This window comes from Bos taurus, chromosome 19 (assembly GCF_002263795.3).
Source record: "Bos taurus isolate L1 Dominette 01449 registration number 42190680 breed Hereford chromosome 19, ARS-UCD2.0, whole genome shotgun sequence".
NCBI classification, from domain to species: Eukaryota; Metazoa; Chordata; class Mammalia; order Artiodactyla; family Bovidae; genus Bos; species Bos taurus.
In genome coordinates this window covers 53,630,760-53,648,496 of record NC_037346.1, presented here as the reverse complement: position 1 = coordinate 53,648,496, position 17,737 = coordinate 53,630,760, and the positions used below count along the sequence as shown (strand labels likewise).

The following is a 17,737-nucleotide window of genomic DNA, read 5'->3' as shown; positions in this document are numbered from 1 at the left end:
ACATCTGGAAACTGAAATGATACTGAAAAGGTATTATAAAGGCTGAAGGCACATTTCTTGATCTTAATAAAAGTTGAAGTCTGGAGAGACTGTCATAGAGAATGAAGTAATTCAGAAAGACAAAAACAAATACTATATAATATTGTTTATATGTGGAATCTAGAAAAATGGCACCGATGAACCTATTTGCAAAGCAGAAATAGAGACACAGATGTAGGGAACAAACTTAGGGATACCAGGCAGGGGAAGGAAGGGTGGGATGAATTGAGAGACTGGGATCAACACATACGCGCTACTCTATACAGTTGGCAAAAACAAGACCAGGAGCTGACTGTGGCTCAGACCATGAACTCCTTATTGCCAAATTCAGACTTAAATTGAAGAAAGTAGGGAAAACCACTAGACCATTCAGGTATGACCTAAATCAAATCCCTTATGATTATACAGTGGAAGTGAGAAATAGATTTAAGGGCCTAGACCTGACAGATAGAGTGCCTGATGAACTATGGAATGAGGTTCGTGACATTGTACAGGAGACAGGGATCAAGACCATCCCCATGGAAAAGAAATACAAAAAAGCAAAATGGCTGTCGGGGGAGGCCTTACAAATAGCTGTGAAAAGAAGAGAAGCGAAAAGCAAAGGAGAAAAGGAAAGATCTAAACATCTGAATGCAGAGTGCCAAAGAATAGCAAGAAGAGATAAGAAAGCCTTCTTCAGCAATCAATGCGAAGAAATAGAGGAAAACAACAGAATGGGAAAGACTAGAGATCTCTTCAAGAAAATCAGAGATACCAAAGGAACATTTCATGCAAAGATGGGCTTGATAAAGGACAGAAATGGTATGGACCTAACAGAAGCAGAAGATATTAAGAAGAGATGGCAAGAATACACAGAAGAACTGTACAAAAAAGATCTTCACGACCCAGATAATCACGATGGTGTGATCACTGACCTAGAGCCCGACATCCTGGAATGTGAAGTCAAGTGGGCCTTAGAAAGCATCACTATGAACAAAGCTAGTGGAGGTGATGGAATTCCAGTTGAGCTATTCCAAATCCTGAAAGATGCTGTGAAAGTGCTGCACTCAATATGCCAGCAAATTTGGAAAACTCAGCAGTGGCCACAGGACTGGAAAAGGTCAGTTTTCATTCCAATCCCAAAGAAAGGCAATGCCAAAGAATGCTCAAACTACCGCACAATTGCACTCATCTCACACGCTAGTAAAGTAATGCTCAAAATTCTCCAAGCCAGGCTTCAGCAATATGTGAACCGTGAACTTCCTGATGTTCAAGCTGGTTTTAGAAAAGGCAGAGGAACCAAAGATCAAATTGCCAACATGCGCTGGATCACAGAAAAAGCAAGAGAGTTCCAGAAAAACATCTATTCTGCTTCATTGACTATGCCAAAGCCTTTGACTGTGTGGATCACAACAAACTGTGGAAAATTCTGAAAGAGATGGGAATACCAGACCACCTGATCTGCCTCTTGAGAAATTTGTATGCAGGTCAGGAAGCAACAGTCAGAACTGGACATGGAACAACAGACTGGTTCCAAATAGGAAAAGGAGTACGTCAAGGCTGTATATTGTCACCCTGTTTATTTAACCTATATGCAGAGTACATCATGAGAAACGCTGGACTGGAAGAAACACAAGCTGGAATCAAGATTGCCGGGAGAAGTATCAATAACCTTAGATATGCAGATGACACCACCCTTATGGCAGAAAGTGAAGAGGAACTCAAAAGCCTCTTGATGAAAGTGAAAGTGGAGAGTGAAAAACTTGGCTTAAAGCTCAACATTCAGAAAACGAAGATCATGGCATCCGGTCCCATCACTTCCTGGGAAATAGATGGGGAAACAGTGGAAACAGCGTCAGAGTTTATTTTTTGGGGCTCCAAAATCACTGCAGATGGTGACTGCAGCCATGAAATTAAAAGATGCTTACTCCTTGGAAGAAAAGTTATGACCAACCTAGATAGCATGTTGAAAAGCAGAGACATTACTTTGCCAACAAAGGTTCGTCTAGTCAAGGCTATGGTTTTTCCAGTGGTCATGTATGGATGTGAGAGTTGGACTGTGAAGAAGGCTGAGCGCCAAAGAATTGATACTTTTGAACTGTGGTGTTGGAGAAGACTCTTGAGAGTCCCTTGGACTGCAATGAGATCCAACCAGCCCATTCTGAAGGAGATCAGCCCTGGGATTTCTTTGGAAGGAATGATGCTAAAGCTGAAACTCCAGTACTTTGGCCACCTCATGCAAAGAGTTGACTCATTGGAAAAGACTCTGATGCTGGGAGGGATTGGGGGCAAGAGGAGAAGGGGACGACACAGGATGAGAAGACTGGATGGCATCACTGACTCGATAGACGTGAGTCTGAGTGAACTCCGGGAGTTGGTGATGGACAGGGAGGCCTGGCGTGCTGTGATTCACAGGGTCGCAAAGAGTTGGACACGACTGAGTGACTGATCTGATCTGATCTGATATATGAAACAAATAACTAATGAGAACCGACTGCATAGCACAGGGAACTCTACTCAATGTTCTGTGGTTACCTAAGTGGGAAGGAAATCTAAAAACGAAGTGGTACACTTTGTTGATTCACTTTGATTCACTTTGTTGGACAGCAGAAACTGACACAACATTATAAAGCAATTATAATCAATAAAAGTTAATAAAAGAAAATAAAGTCAATGTCTGACATTTGTTTCTTCTTCCAAAAAAGGGGGGAAATCACTAGGCTACTCATCTTTCTTGCTCTGCTTTCTTTTACGGAAGACAGCTCCATCCTCCCCACTTCTGGTCTTTATTGTCACTGGACTTGGCCTGTGTGAGGTTCAGGCGACACACCCACCCTCATGAGCACACCTGACAAGCAAAAGCTTCCTCCTCAGGGCCCAGCCGGGCACGAAGCAATGCCACAGGTGACAGAGTGGTTTGGGCAGGTTTGGAGTTTATTTGCTGCAGTTCCTTGGCGCTAGTTTACAATGCAAAAAACAAACAAAAAGAAATTGTAATAATAATTTTTTAAAAACCCTGTCAACAACTTTCAGTCATGTCTTTATATTTGACAAAACTTTTTTTTAAAACAAATACAAAATAATCTAAAAGGAGAAAAACTATACATGGATTATTTACACCTCTGATAAATAGACTAATACTGATCCAGGTGCCTCTCTGTCTGTAATATTCACGAGAACCCGGGCCAAGGACTCAGATCACCAGAGGGGCTCCAGCACCGGCCCAGACTCCCTGGATCCCAGCTGGCCCTGCCCCGGCTCTCAAACCCAGAAAGGTCAGGTTACCAGCCTGGACCCTCTTCTGTCACCTCCACAAGCTCCAGCATTAAAACGCCTGAAGCCACTCCAGGGAGGACCTACACAAAGGTGGGCCCAGAAAGCCCCCCACTCCCCTTTACCAAAGCTATTTCCAGAGATGCGAGCCTGCCTGGAAGGAGTCAGAGGAGCCGGGGTCACACAGCCTGGGAGGGGTCTGGTGACAATGGCCCGGCCGGCCTTGCTCTGCCTGGACTGGGTGCCGGGCCCGGACGAGAGTCCCTGAGAGAACAGCAGGAGAGCAGTGGTGGCGGCTCCTTCCGGCCACACGTCAGGAGTGGGGGCCGAGCCCTCAACCCCTGGATCCCCCTGCCCTGGCCCTGCCACGCAGGTGAAGGCCCGCTCCCCTCCGAGGGCCACCACTAAAGCCACAGCGTGGTCCAGGTGAGGGCCAGTTCTGAGGCAGAGAAGGCTGAAGCCCTCGGGTGATCAGGTCAGACCTGCTCCTTCCTCTAAAACGAGGAATGGAGTGTAGGGGCAGAAGGAAGAAAAACCAAATAAGAAACAGGTCATCCCAGAACCTCTGATGGGACTGCCTTCCTCACAGTTTTGGTTATTAGGTATGTAGCTCAAGGAAAGATGCTGACTTTCTATTTTAAAGCCCGACAAGAATGAATCCTGAAAGAGAAAGAAGAGTGCAGGCGGCAGGCGGACTCCCTTCTCCCCGCAGTGCTCCCCAGGCACCAGGAAGCACAAGCACTGACTGGAGTGGCTGGCGCTGCCCTGCAGACCCCGAGGCTGTCCTCGACGCGTGGCCCCCTCCACCCTCTCGCCACCCCCTCTCCCACCCAGCCAAGCCCCCACGAGCACGGGGAGGCGGTCTGCCCAGCCCTTGCCCTGGGCTGACACCTGCAGCAGCGGTCCAGAGAACTTCTCCAGGGAGAAGATTCCTGAAGCACATGGGACAGAACGCATCTGGACAGCTCTACTTTCTCTCTTTCTTTAAAAAACAAAAATATATCTTTATAGTATGTGGCTTCTCTTCCATTCCCCCTTTTTCCTTAACATATAATAAGATACAGATACACGTATTTATGGTGCAGGGTTGAGGCTTCTTCCCAGGGAATAACCGAGAGGTAAACGGTCGGCTCTGAGCTCTGCTCTCAGACCTGCTGAGCGGAGACCTGCGGGGGGTGGCCTGGCCGACAGGAGCTCTGTTCTTTTTTAGAGAGAAAGGCTCAAAACCCAAGTGTGAAGGCGTCAGGCCCCCTTCCTCAGGGGTGACCACCTACCCTTCTCCCACTTAAAAAAATTAGCAAAAGCTGAAGCTAGTCTCTAGGAATTCAGGGTGACGCCTGGCCAGACGCTCCCACTCTCGGAGGCTCGGTGGCCACCCTGGGCCTCACTGGCTGGGAAGCACTCGCTGGGCATGCGGGCCCCGCTGGCTGTGCAGACTCAGTGTCTTTTCGTGGAGGACACTTTCTTCTTCCGCGCGGCCAGCATCTCGTAGAAAGGGTCCCTGCTGATGGCCGCCCTGCAGCACAGAAAAGGAGAGAAATCAGCGGGGACCGAGGAACAGGAAAGGAGATACAACCCCAGGCCCGGGCTTCCTAGTGGCAGCCGCGCCCATACACTCCCCTCAGCTGCCTGACCGTCCCTGTAAAGGCCACGTCGTGGCATCAGCCTTCACTGGACCCACACATGGCGCAAAAGACAAGTCTTGAGGGAGATGAGGTACAAGTAACAAGGTAACTGTGGGGCGCTTGTTGCCTGTTTCAACCAAGTAATCAATTTAAGTTCAGGAGTCCTCTTCACCTCACAGCTGTGCTCTGACTCAGGCAAACAATCGCGATGCTTCAGTTCTGTGATGACAGTGGCATCTGTTGGAGCAGTGACTGCCACACAACCCTGTGTGTCACTTGGCATGTGGTGCATCTGGTTGGCAGCTGCAGTCTGTACTGAGCAACTTCTGAGTCCCCAAGTGCACCGGCTCAACAGCCAAGACCCGTCACTGGGCAGCAGGGGCCTGAGCAGCGGCCAGCGGCCTGCCTGGCATCTACAGTCCGGTGGGGAGAGAGCCCAGGCAGCCCCCACACTGGCCCCAGAGACACCTGCACAGGTGGTGACAGCAGGCCACGGCCCCCTGCTGCCCCTTTATACCGGTCATTCTCTACTTTCAAGCAAGCTGTGAACCACAATTTGAACTTTCATTTGCTTTTCCAGAGAAGTGGTATTCCAAGTGCCAACAGTTTCCAGGCTTGTCACAAGCCCATGTGACTGCAGACTCTGCACTTGACCAGGTGTACAGTGGCTCCTGCAAGCTGACCAGGCCCTGTTCACAGAGAGGACATGTGCATGGGAGGCAGGACCTGGACAGGGCCGGGACACATCCCGAGGGACTCTGCCATGCGGGTGTCTGACCACGTGGAGAGGTCAGGAGGGAATCCTGCTTCTGTCTTCGGGGCGTCAGGGCGAGGAGTCCACCTCGGCTTCCTGGGTGGGCCAAGCCCCAGGGACGCCACGGGACAGCTCCGGCCCATGTGAGGGGCTCAGGACACGTGACATGCTCAGGTCTGGAAGCCCCGCCCAGCTGCACACCTAGGTGTGCTCCCGTGGCCATCCTCACTCTGGTCCCGGCGACACCCGGGAGACGGCTGGGTCACGCCTGATGAACGCAGCATCAGTGGCGAGACTGAGGACGTGCTCCCAGGAGAAGAGCCACGGAGACAAGCATGGTGATGGGCAGTGGGCATGACGGTGGAGGGGACAGGGTTTGCAGAAGCCCCAGGGGGAGTGGAGAAGAGAGCCTGCAGCAGGATACCGCCCCTGTGATACAGTCGGAGCAGGGACCAGGAAGAGCCCTGGATCTGAGGATCTGTTTACACCGGCCTTCTCCCAGAGCTTCTCTTTTTCACAGCTCAGTGGGGAGTGTGGGGCTCTGCTTTATGACCCTGGATCACTGCCACATGACTTCGACAAGCGTTCACCATTTATCCTCAATAGGCCTCAGTTTGCCCATCTGTAAATGGGACAACAGTGTCTTGCAGGATTAAGGAATTATAAAAGGGAATCGTTACAATTTCCACTGAGCTGTCACCATGAAGATGAGACCTGCTTCCAAAGACATGAGAAGGCCAGTCCAGCCAGTGGCGTCTGTGCCTGTAAGCCTGCTCACCAGTCCCCTCCGTGGGACCAGGAGCTGCTCTTGGGAAACCAATATGTGAGGTACTCTCTTAAAAATGTCCAAGGGTCAAGAATCCAGGGACCCAGTGAAAAGTCACCTGGGAATCACAGTCAAACTACCCACTATGGATTCAGCACAAGAGGTGCTGAGGTGGGGCAGGCAGCACACAGACAGCTGGGGCGTGACTGAGACACGAGGTCCAAGCTGTCATATGTCACCTACTTGATGCACTTGATCCAGTCCTCCTTCTCCTCGGGCGTTGGGGCCGAGATACGGTAGACCGTGTGGTTCCCCTCAACCACGCGCCCATCAGCCTCTGTCTTACAGGCCTTAATCACTTGGTCTTTATTGTCGGGGATGTAAAGTTCAAAGCAGTTCTGAGAATTAAGAGAGAGAGAGCGAGCGATAAAGATCTAAGAAAGCTGCTGACCAAGGAAAAAAAAAAAGTTATTTTCCCAAAAGGAAATTTTTATTAAAAAAAAAAAAAAGTTAATTTCTTTATTCTGACTTTCATAAAATATAGGAAACATACATTTCCTTTGGAAAAGAGTAACCTAAAAGCGGAATCCTGGAGAACATACATTGTATATAAATAGGTCTTACTAGCAAAGATACCAAGCAGATACACATTAGCTCTACTCCTAAGGTATAGAAAATATGGAGATAACTGCAGGTAACCGAATGCCTTTTACAGCCACATCAGCAATACAATAATCCAAAACAAAGGAAAAATATTTATAAGCCATCTGAAGATCATAAAATAAGTGGCCCAATCACGAGAGCTTGCTGAAGCCTTTTAAGGCAGGCTAATCCTATACGTCGTGTGATAGTTAGAAAGCGACACTAAAGCAGATGGACAGAATGAAAGACATCATTCAGTTTCTTTCACCTTGGCCTTACCTGTAAAGATAATTTTAAAAGTTAGGCTAAATTAAATGAGTACTTTTGGAGTTTTTTGAAGTCCTTGGCCCTTGAGTAAGACGGGGGTGAGCACCGACCTTCTGCACTTTAAGAGACCACGTCTGACTGACAGGTGGCCTCCGTCTATGCAGCAGAGGCTCAGCTTCCAAGGACTCGGCCCAACACAGACAGTGCTCTACTGCAGCAGTTACCACTGAGAACAGTCTGCTTGTAAGGGGACCTGCGCAGCCCCAACCGTGTTGCCCAAGGTCAATGGCAAACCTCTGTGACTTCATCTTGTGTTGAACAGCTGCTACGCCCATCTCTTCTGTCCCCCCGAAGCAGCTCATCAAAAATACTCACTGGTTTTTTGGAGTCTTCCACCTCCCGGATGCTCAGGTTCTCTAGTGGAATAATTCCCCGGGGCTCCTTATCCTGCACAAGAGATGGAGAGAGACCTCACTGCTCGGCTTCCGAACACCCGTTCTGTTACCTTGACACAGTGGCCCAGCCCGGCTCCTGCACCTCTCTATGATCTGAAGCCTACAAATCAGCTCTAGAGCCCACACCCTATGTTCTAAAACAAGAATAGGGTCAAGAAACGTGTGGGTGTTGTCAACATATCACAGATGAACCCCTACAACCGAGAGGCCTTTGGAAGAGGTGCTTCCGCAGACACTCTGAAAGAATGAGTGTGACAAGAGCTGTGTGTGGTCTTCCAGTGGGGAACATGTAAGTCCCTTTCACACAAAAACTTCTTGCTTCTTTGCCTAACTCATCTCTCAAGCCTCAGTTCTAGTGTCAGCAAAGCTAGGAAGCCCTAGTCTGGCCCTGGGTGCCCCTGTTCTGTGCCCCCAACATCTGGACTACAGCTGTATCATGTGTCACTGCCTTATCATTACCTCCGGTGCCGTCTTCCTGCTCCAGGCTGTAGGATCCTCAAAGAGACACTGCCTGCCTGACAACTCCACTTGGACCAAAAAAGGCACCTAGACTCCTGTCCAGAACAGAGCCCCGCGTCCCCTCACCCTGACTAGCCCTCCTCCAGGGCTTCCCATCTCAGCCAAGGCCACTCCCACACCTGCCGGCACTTGACCAGCAGCCTTCACCTCCTCTCTCAAACATCCAGACAATAATGGCCAAAGACTGTGTTCCAAGGTCAACAGTTTAACTGGGCCATGCCATACTTCCTAGAGCAAATGTTCCTAAAATACCATGTGCACCCCTTTGATCTGCAGACTCAGGTTTCTTTCTCCTTTTCAGGGCAATAATCTCATGACCTGTCTTTGCATCTGCAGTTCCTAGTGTTCTGGCACTGGGAGATTCTCACCTGTCCTCTGCACCTGTTAGCTTTCTCCCCCGCCCCATATTTTATTTGGCTGCACCAGATCTTAGTTGCGGCACGATGGATCTTTAGTTGTGGCATGTGAATTCTTAGTTGCAGCATGTGGGATCTAGTTCCCTGACCAGGGACTGAACCCAGGCCCCCTGCATTGGGAGCTTGGAGTCTAAACCACTGGATCACCAGTGGAGTTCCACAAATTGCTTTAATGTTCATCTTTCAATCTCTGGGACTATCTCAAATCTTTCCTCTAGAACAGGAATTACATTTCTGGCTGCTGCTGCTGCTGCAGCGTCGCTTCAGTCGTGTCTGACTCTGTGCGACCCCATAGATAGCAGCCCACCAGGCTCCCCCATCCCTGGGATTCTCCAGGCAAGAACACTGGAGTGGGTTGCCATTTCCTTCTCCAATGCATGGAAGTGAAAAATGAAAGTGAAGTCACTCAGTTGTGTCTGACTCTTCGTGATCCCATGGACTGCAGCCTACCAGGCTCTTCCACCCATGGGATTTTCCAGGCAAGAGTACTGGAGTGGGTTGCCATTGCCTTCTCCAACATTTCTGGCTAATCATTCCTTAAAGTTTTAACTTATTTGTTAATAAATAAGTTATAATTCCACAATTATATAGCTATATTTTGAATATGCAGTTTTGGTTCTTATTTATTTTTAGTCTGAAACTTCTGGAGGGCTGGATATTTTGTATTGTGGCCACTTCAGACCCTCAGGAGAGAAGTGAGTGGAGAGAGCGCCCCGCTCAGATACCCTGAGCCCTGACCCTCCCCTGAGGCTGCTGGTATCCAGCACGTGTTGGAGCTGACGTGTACTGCAGACCCTCCACGGACAGTTTTCTCACATGAACACGTATTCGGAGCTTTTACTGATATAGTGAGTCCTGTTTTTCCACTTTTTCCTGGTTTCTACCCTCTCTACTCCTCCATCCAAAGAGGTAAAGGGAAGAACTCCTACTAAGTTTGCTTCTCCTAGACTTGGGCACGGGGCCGGGAGGTCTGGGGTTCGTTGTGCCTGGCTGCACAGCAGGGGCCCTTCTGCTGGCTCCAGGATGCATCGCGGCCCCTTCTGCCAAATGGGAAGCGTGCTGACTAAGTTCTGCTTTTTCCTTATCTGGCTGCTTTGTTCCCACTTATTTCTACTAGATTTTCCCGCTTTATTAGGTAATTCCATGAGGACAGCTCCACCTACCATCTTAAGCCCGAGGCTCCCCCGTCAGCATCTTTGGGAACGTTTTCTCTGGTTCCCACTGCCTAATAAAATGCTGATGCACTGCTAGACTGAATTCAGGTAACACCAGCATGGTCGGCGTCATTTTAAGAACCAGAAGATTTTAGAATCTCACTGCACTACCACTGAGACTACTGGGGACCCAGAGGTGCACTGTTGGATGCCTGCATTGAGCTCATTTTAACCAGAGACCAATGAAAAAGATCTAAACAACATTTAAGAGATGTCATCAGTCTAGAAGAAAAAGGGCAATACATATGGGGGGAACAGGGGCAAAACAGAAGGAAATTTACCAATTGTTCATAGTGGTACTTTGATGGGGTGAAAAAAAATGTTTGTACTGTTTTTGGTATTTGAAATACATTACTTTCATGTTTGAAAGGATTTTCGTAACAGAAAAGCAAAGCTGCACAACTTCCGTGGCATGAATTTAGCCCGTTACACACGAAATCCTGGTCAGTCTTCCTTGAAAACTGCTGAGCGGCTGAGTCACCAGCTGACACTGTCATGACACTCACTCCCAGCTGAAAAGCCACATCCACACGACGTCTACCAGCTGAAGAACCACCGTGCGGGACACAGTGGAACCTGCTTACCCCCAAGCTGCAAAGGGTCAGGTGTGGACCTGCCTCCTGGCTCCCACTGAGCGTCCCACAAATGCTGCCAGGACGCCTGTCCCATCGTGCCCCACCTTTATCATACAAGACACTTCTAAAACCCCACTCTCTTAGGAGGATCTCAGTCGCCCTGACTTAGGTGAGACAGCCGCCAGTGCTGCCAGCAGTGCGTGTTTTCTCTTCTGGTGACCAGGGGACAGGGCAGAAGCAAGGGCGCCCAGCCGCGGGGAGCCTGTCTGAGAGGGCTCCAACCTGAGGCCACCAACCTGCCAGGCCTCCTGGGGGCTCTGATAGAGGGAGCTTCAGAAAAGGTTTACTGTACCATCTTTATGCTCCTAGGTCTTGTTACAAACAGGACTTGTATGTAACAAGTATTTGCATTGTGTTACAATTTCATTCCCACTGAATAAAAACCAACAAAATTTTCAATTTAGGTAAAACTCCAGGTAGTCTCTAACTCTCCCCATTTCGTTTCACTTTCTTTTCCTCTGTTATACATTGTGCCCTTTGGCTGTTCCTTCTAAATCAAGTGCTTCAGTATTCCAGCTACCACAGATGTGCCTTCTCTAAATCACAATACCTCTGTCTCCCTTTCAGTGGGGCCAAAAACTCTCTCCTGGCCATGGATCCAAACTCGTTAGCTGGGCTCCATGACCCCTTTCTAACGCCATGTATGACGTTCTCTGCCACTGTCTCCCAGCCAGGCACCAGCTGTCCCAGTTGAGAACTGGACATTGGCTCTGAAGTATGGTTCCTGTGCCCAGACACTGCACACCACGCCCAGGCCCCAGTTTTGAGATTCCTCTTAGCCCTTCCACTTCACTTAAACTCTTCTCCTGCCCTAAGATGCGGCATCCGACTGTTGCCCCCACCTCCTCCAATCTTACCTGATTAGAGCTGTTTAACCACAAGGCCTGGCCCACCCCTCGTCCCAGTCCCAGCCGACCAGCAGGCGCTCACCGTCGTGTATTCAAAGTAGTAAAGGCAGTTGTCAGTCAGAATGAACCAGCGTCTTTTCCAAGTCTTTACCCTGCCACCTGGAGAGCAAAGAGAGACACGTATTGGATAGGAGTCCACTGGCCAGGGTGCGGGATAAGGAAGCGAAGGCAGGGCGCCAGGACACTGAGACCATGGCAGATTTACATCAGTAACGAGACACAGAGCCAAAACAGAAGCACCTTTCACAGTGTGAAAGTCTGTGGGTACAAGCAGAGCAAGCAAGTTGGGTGGCCCCCTGCAGATGACATCAGGACAGCAGATGAGCGCACGGGCTGGGGAGGGAGCCGGGACAGTGATGAACCAGAGAAGCATCAGCAGAAGCCTATGGATGCAGTGGAAATGGGCGCACACAGAGGAGGGGAGAGGGTCAGCCCCCTGGCCACACTACACTGCCGGTCCACCAGCCCAGGGTTTTATCAGAAGAGGGTGGGAGAAGAACTGGGAAGTAAGACATCTTAATCCCCTCACGATCAAATCCAGTTTTCCTGGAACAAGGAACCCACAGTCCTGCGGTTTCACCTTCTAGCCCAGCTTCCTGATCGTAGTATGTTTCTACTCTAGCTTTTTAGGTTTCTGGGCCAGTGTCCTAAATTCCCCCAGAGTCCTCGGTGGGACAAAGCAGGATTCCTGGAACAGGGAAGAATCCAGTGGTGGGCTGAGGTACCTATTCAACTGTGGACTTCTCACCAGGAGTTTGGAACAAAAATAACTGGAAGAGGAAGCCACGAGCCAAGTGAGCTCTCAGGGGTGGCGGTGAGCTGGTGGAGGCTCCTTTAGTCCTTTTAAATGTTGCTCAATCGAAGGAAACATCAGAGTCGTGATGTTGTCCTGAGACGACGTGAAGGAAGGGACACTTCACCATGACCTTGGTGAGGGAAGGCACACCCTATTCTCAGCCTGCCTCTGAGCACAGCCGTTCTCCTCAACGCACACCAGGTCCAGGAAAAGTTTTCTGAATACGAACCAAATGAAAAGCCTTCACGTGGTAAGATACGCAGGCCATTTCACAAACACCTCGCGCTGCCCTGGGCAGGAGGCGCGCCCTCTGCCAACGGGACCTACAGAGAGCACCGCTTTTCCGGTCCTCAAAGAAAACAAGGACCACAAGGTATGAATCCAATGACCCCGGTCACACTTCCTCGCTTGCCCCTCTCCCCCAACAGATGAGCAGGGGCTTTAGAGGGAGTGTCTCCAGCTTCCAGGATGTGGCTCCTGGTTTCCTCAAAGGATCCGGTTGCTGGAGCAATGCAAATCCTGTCCCAGAAATAAAGGGTCCAGCATAGGTCCTGGCAGCAACTCTAAGGGCTACCCGACTTTTGGGCTCCTGGCATGGCTCTGCGTGGGCGCCCAAACTCTGAGAGGTTAAGTGACTGATCATGAACTACCGAGGTTCTCAATGGCACAGACCTGGTTAGGGAAGGAGCTTGGCCTTAAGCCAGCACACCCCCCACCCCGCACCCCCCGTCCCGTGCTGGTGTCAAGCAAAGACTGACTCTCTCCCCCAGTGACTGCCAGCTTCTGTGAGCACGTGCTTCTGGCCCCTGAGGCCCTAGGGCATGAATCAGGAAAACCACGGATGGAAGTATGACATGCATGAGGAAATGGGAGAGGCTGGGCAGAACCAAAATAAATAAGGAGAAGGAAGACAAGGATATACTTAGAACTTGAACTGATTTGCTGTGAAAAGGAAGCCCGCCCCCGTCAGCATCTGAGAAAGTGGCTCTTCTGCCTCTTGGACCTGCACCCCACGTGGGGCCCCCCGACACAGGACACCTCAGCCCACGCCCACTGCTGTGCGCTCCCCTCACAGGACCACCCTGGGGGCCCTCGGATCTTGGGAGGTTGTGGAAGAGGGGTCAGATGCCAAAAGGAGGAAGACGGGAGGAAATCCAGGACAGAAAGCAAAGCCGGACAAAGCCTCTCCCTGGCGATGACAGCCTGGCTATTCCCAACGACCTGCTGCGTTAACGAGCTCCTACCAGGGAGCATCGTGCGGTCCCAGGGGCATGTTTTATGTTGGAAGGAAAACAGACATGAAACAAGCAGACAGACCGATGCACGCACCTAAGACAGTCCCTGAGGAACTCACAGGACCACTGCCCGGCCCGCTGGCCTCCACCCCATAGGTACAAAGGCCTGACTCTGGCTCCCCGGGAACTGGGAACCACCTGACAAGGCCCCAAAACGTTCTATAAACATCAGTGTTGGGGCTGTTCTTTCCTGTGTGGCTCTGTTCAAGTGCCGCTGAAGCAGACATCCACAGACTCCTCATCTGGAAAACAGGTGCCCCGAAACCAGCAAGGGAGGGCAGACACCAGCGACGTAACTAAGAGGCCAATTTGGGGTCTGAACGATGACTCATTGAAAAAGAGGCGGGATAAAAACAAAACATAAAAAACAGAGCCGAGGTTGTAATGCCCTCCCCCAAGACAGGAAATTAAATGGAAGGCCTTCAAGAAGGGGTTTTGGGGTTTTTGTCTTCTTTTTTTTTAAACTTTACTTGGCCTCATTCTGAATTTAAGAAACACCATTTCCCTTTTTCATGCAAAGGCAAATGTCCTACGTTGTCTAATTTAATTCTTTTCCTAGTTTGCTTCTCGGGACATGGGAGGTGTGCCAGAAGCACACGGCCGTGGGAGTCACTTCCTTCTCCTCCTCCTCTTCTCCACTTGAGAAATCTCGAAAATTCATGGGTGTCAATTTTAATCAATAATATAGCATCCGTCTGACCAATAAAGTCGAAGAGAGAATTCAGTGACTGCTTTGCTTGCTTTTACAAACCCACTCTTACTGTGTTTTCTTACACTACTGCCCTCAGGAAAGTTCAAATGATTCCACGTCTGGGCCCAGCTGTTGGACACACTGTGCACCACCTCTACCAGGGAAAGATGAAAATCCCTCCACACCCCCAAGCCTGACCAGTTCCCGAGGGACTGTATGGTAAGTTAGAAGCAGCATTAACACTACCACCAGCAATTAAAAAACAAAATAACCAAAAATAACAAAAATAAGAAAACGCTGCAGCGATTACAGTGGCCTGGGCAGAGCGAGCGAGCAGGGTTGAGGGGATTACATACCTCCTGGAGTTTGGGGCAAGGAAAAGGAGAGCCAAAATCATGGAAACATACAAATGAGGGAGAAAAGAAAATTAAAACAAAGAAATTAAACCCGACTCCTTAATCTTAAGGTGCACTGTATTAGTCATTCATGTCTGCCTGGGTGGGGGATAGGGACATAAAAACAGTCACGGGGCAAACGCCGCTGTCTGGCGTGGGAATAAGGGGCCTGCCTCATCTGCCATGTCCTACCTGGTAAAGGCAAGATCTGAGGCACCACCCAAATCCTGGCCCCAAAGATGCCACCAATCAGTTCTCACTGAGCTGACATTTATTACTATATCCAGAATCCAGAGCAAACACAGTGATGATCACTTTGGGAAAAATTAAATGTCTCTCTTCGGATGGCTACTCCTTTTTAAAGTGTGTGTGAAAATGCACACTCACAAGCCTGTGAATACATATGTACATATGTGTATACACAAGAATACACATTCTTACAGTTATATGCATACACAGACATACACATACAACTACAGATGGCCAGAAGGCCCACCTTCCATGGCACACACATGAAGGGGTGATTCTAAGTGTGCTACGATGAAAACACGACAGGAAGAGTTTAGGAGGGTTTGATGGAGGTTCAGAAAAAGTAATGCAATGACCTAAAAATGAGTTTCACATTTAGTTAAATTTTTTTCTTTTTTAAAAATATGGGATGTCTCATGAATTTACATGTCATCATGGTGTAAGAACCAAGATAATCTTCGTACTGCTCTAAATTTAGTATCTGGGCTGTCAAAGCTAACACTTAGTATTAGCATTTAAACAAATCTCACTGGAGGGGAAAGCAAACCCAAACTTGGATATACTTCTTACATTTCCAGCAGGTTTCCTTTTAACTCTGTCCACTTAGCAATCAGGACGCAGAGCAGAGTGGCTGCCTCTGGGCTAAGTAATTTTAGAGCCTTGACTTCAAAGATTCTACTGGCTTAAATGTATATGGTATGCTGACCAATTTGAGAGACATTAAAAACTCCTTTCAGTGAGATAGTGCTTTAAGGAGAATTTATGAATTAAGTCATTATGTATAAACACAAGGACTTAGTTTTAAAAGGGGATACAAATCCTCCTGAATGAGACAGAAATTGAAGACTCCATTTCAGCACTTCCCAGATGTGTCAGTAACAGCCTAGAGTATAATAAGGACTTCTAATCTCACTGGGACCTACAGCTGGAATGGTGACAGGAGGATCACCCCAATGACACCTTCTGAGAACGCAGGAACCCTTGCGTCAAAAGGCCAAGGGAAAAGAAAACAGAGGAATGCACTCTCTCAGTGGCCAAAAAATTAGCATCATTATGTCTGGGGGCTCTCTCTGCGTGCTGAAACTGTCAATGAAACAGTCAGAGGTGCATATGAATGTGCGTAAAAACCTACTGATCCTTTTGGTCACTCCTGTCCCTCTGATGGCAGATCATGACCACACATCTCAGCAATACCAGCTCACTTTTGGCAGAGGGAAGGGGAGCAACTTTTAGTTTTTCTGAATGAACAAAATAATTAATGTGGCTGATTTGGATTGGAAAGGAGGGGGGAAAAAACCAGCGCCCGAGAATGAGTAAGAGTGCCGTGGATCGCGCTGCAGCCAGGGCCCTGGGTTTGCCATGCACGCTGCCTGTGGGGAGCCAGATGCAGAAGGAAGTGGTGATGCACTGGGGGTGGGCGAGGCGGGAGCACGGGGCACAAACTTGTGATGGGAAGTAGAGAGGTGGGCACAGCTGGCCACCCTCCCAGTGGTCAGGGGGGGCTGGGAAGGGAAAAGGACGAGGTCCTCGGGGAACCGCCTTGAAACGAACTCTCCTCAATCCACCCCAGAGAGGAAACGTGGAGCGCAAACACCCGTGGGCAATATTTATGTGGGCAAGTCTGTCCCCAGGAGTCTGTGTGTCCCGTGGGGCGCTGGCCGTGCATTCACTGTCTTTTGGGAGGCAATTATGTTAGAACAGTAGGAACTCATACCAAAGTCTCTCCTTAAAGCCTCCTGTACCAAACCCCCTTTCCCCATAGTGCATGCATGGGTGTGCACACACACATCCTTTCTAAGCTTCTCTAAGGAGCCCTGACCCAGAGGGCATCACTTACCGAGCTTCAATAGCCAGCCTTCTCGGTCTGGGTTGAAAAAAGTGTGGGTGAGGTCATTCCCATCATCTTCGGGGATTTTAAAGGGTTCATTTTTTATGCTCTCATACAGATTCTGGAAGAAAAGATGACATTGCATGTCTCCGATCCTAGAAAGACCTCTCCCCCCGCCTTTCCTGTCACTCATGCAACGAGCATCACTGCGTGCCATGCACTGGCGGCACGAGAACCCCTCTGCCTTCAGGACCCAGAGACAAAAGAAACAGAGGCCTAACCAGTGAGCAAGAAAGAAGAGAGATCAGCCTGACCTCCACTTGAGCCTTTAGTCTCAGAGTTATAAATCACTTTCCCCCACTGATTCCTCACTGGGCCTCGCTACCAGTTTCTTAATGCAATTCATGTAGCTGAGTGGATGGTCCGAGCAGACACTGGATTGACCCCGCGTCCCTCCCGTCCCCCCCATCAGCATCGCCTGAGCCCATGGCCTTGAAGGAGAGCTGAGCTCACCCGTAGCAGCTCCTCGGGCAGGTCTCCCCCATCGTTGATGCCTCGATTCATGGCTATGAACCTCTCCACAGTGGGCTTATCTTTGACATTGGGGTTATGCAGGCTGGTGTTCAACATGATAATGGCAAATGAGAGGACGTAACAAGTGTCTAAAAGGGAAAACCAAAATCCAGTCAGAAACATCCCACCAGAAAGAACAAGAAGCGCCAAGTGAGACTGAGAATGCAAAGCAGTGCTCTCAAAGAGTAAGCAAAATCCACGCATCTGGGTACACTAACTGCAAAGGGCAAGGCATGAGAAAGAACGTAAAGCATTCACGACTTAAAAGGGTTTTATTTTTTTCAGATTGTAAAAGAAGAACATGTACAGAAAAGCACAATATATGAAAAAGAACATATAAACTACCTACAATCCCATACCTAGGAATAACTTATTTTGCTTTCTTACATAAATGTGACTATGTGTAATGTATCACAAA

The 17,737-nt window shown here is 49.2% G+C and overlaps 1 protein-coding gene across 5 annotated transcripts in view; it reads right to left on the bottom strand.

The window, feature by feature from the left end:
* Nucleotides 1-2,934: 2,934 nt before the first annotated feature.
* The window catches only part of CYTH1 (cytohesin 1), a 79,776-nt gene continuing 64,973 nt past the window's right edge, over nt 2,935-17,737 (bottom strand). For 4 of the 5 annotated variants that reach the window (XM_059878355.1, XM_024981007.2, XM_024981008.2 and 1 more), the window contains 6 exons: nt 17,260-17,408; nt 16,755-16,867; nt 11,515-11,593; nt 7,721-7,792; nt 6,680-6,834; nt 2,935-4,807 (listed from right to left, as the gene is read on the bottom strand). In XM_059878355.1, coding sequence (XP_059734338.1) covers nt 4,729-4,807; nt 6,680-6,834; nt 7,721-7,792; nt 11,515-11,593; nt 16,755-16,867; nt 17,260-17,408 — 647 coding nt within the window. In that variant the 3' untranslated portion in view covers nt 2,935-4,728. The remainder of the gene's footprint in view (nt 4,808-6,679; nt 6,835-7,720; nt 7,793-11,514; nt 11,594-16,754; nt 16,868-17,259; nt 17,409-17,737) is intronic. The other variant, XM_015458990.3, reaches the window with a different exon arrangement.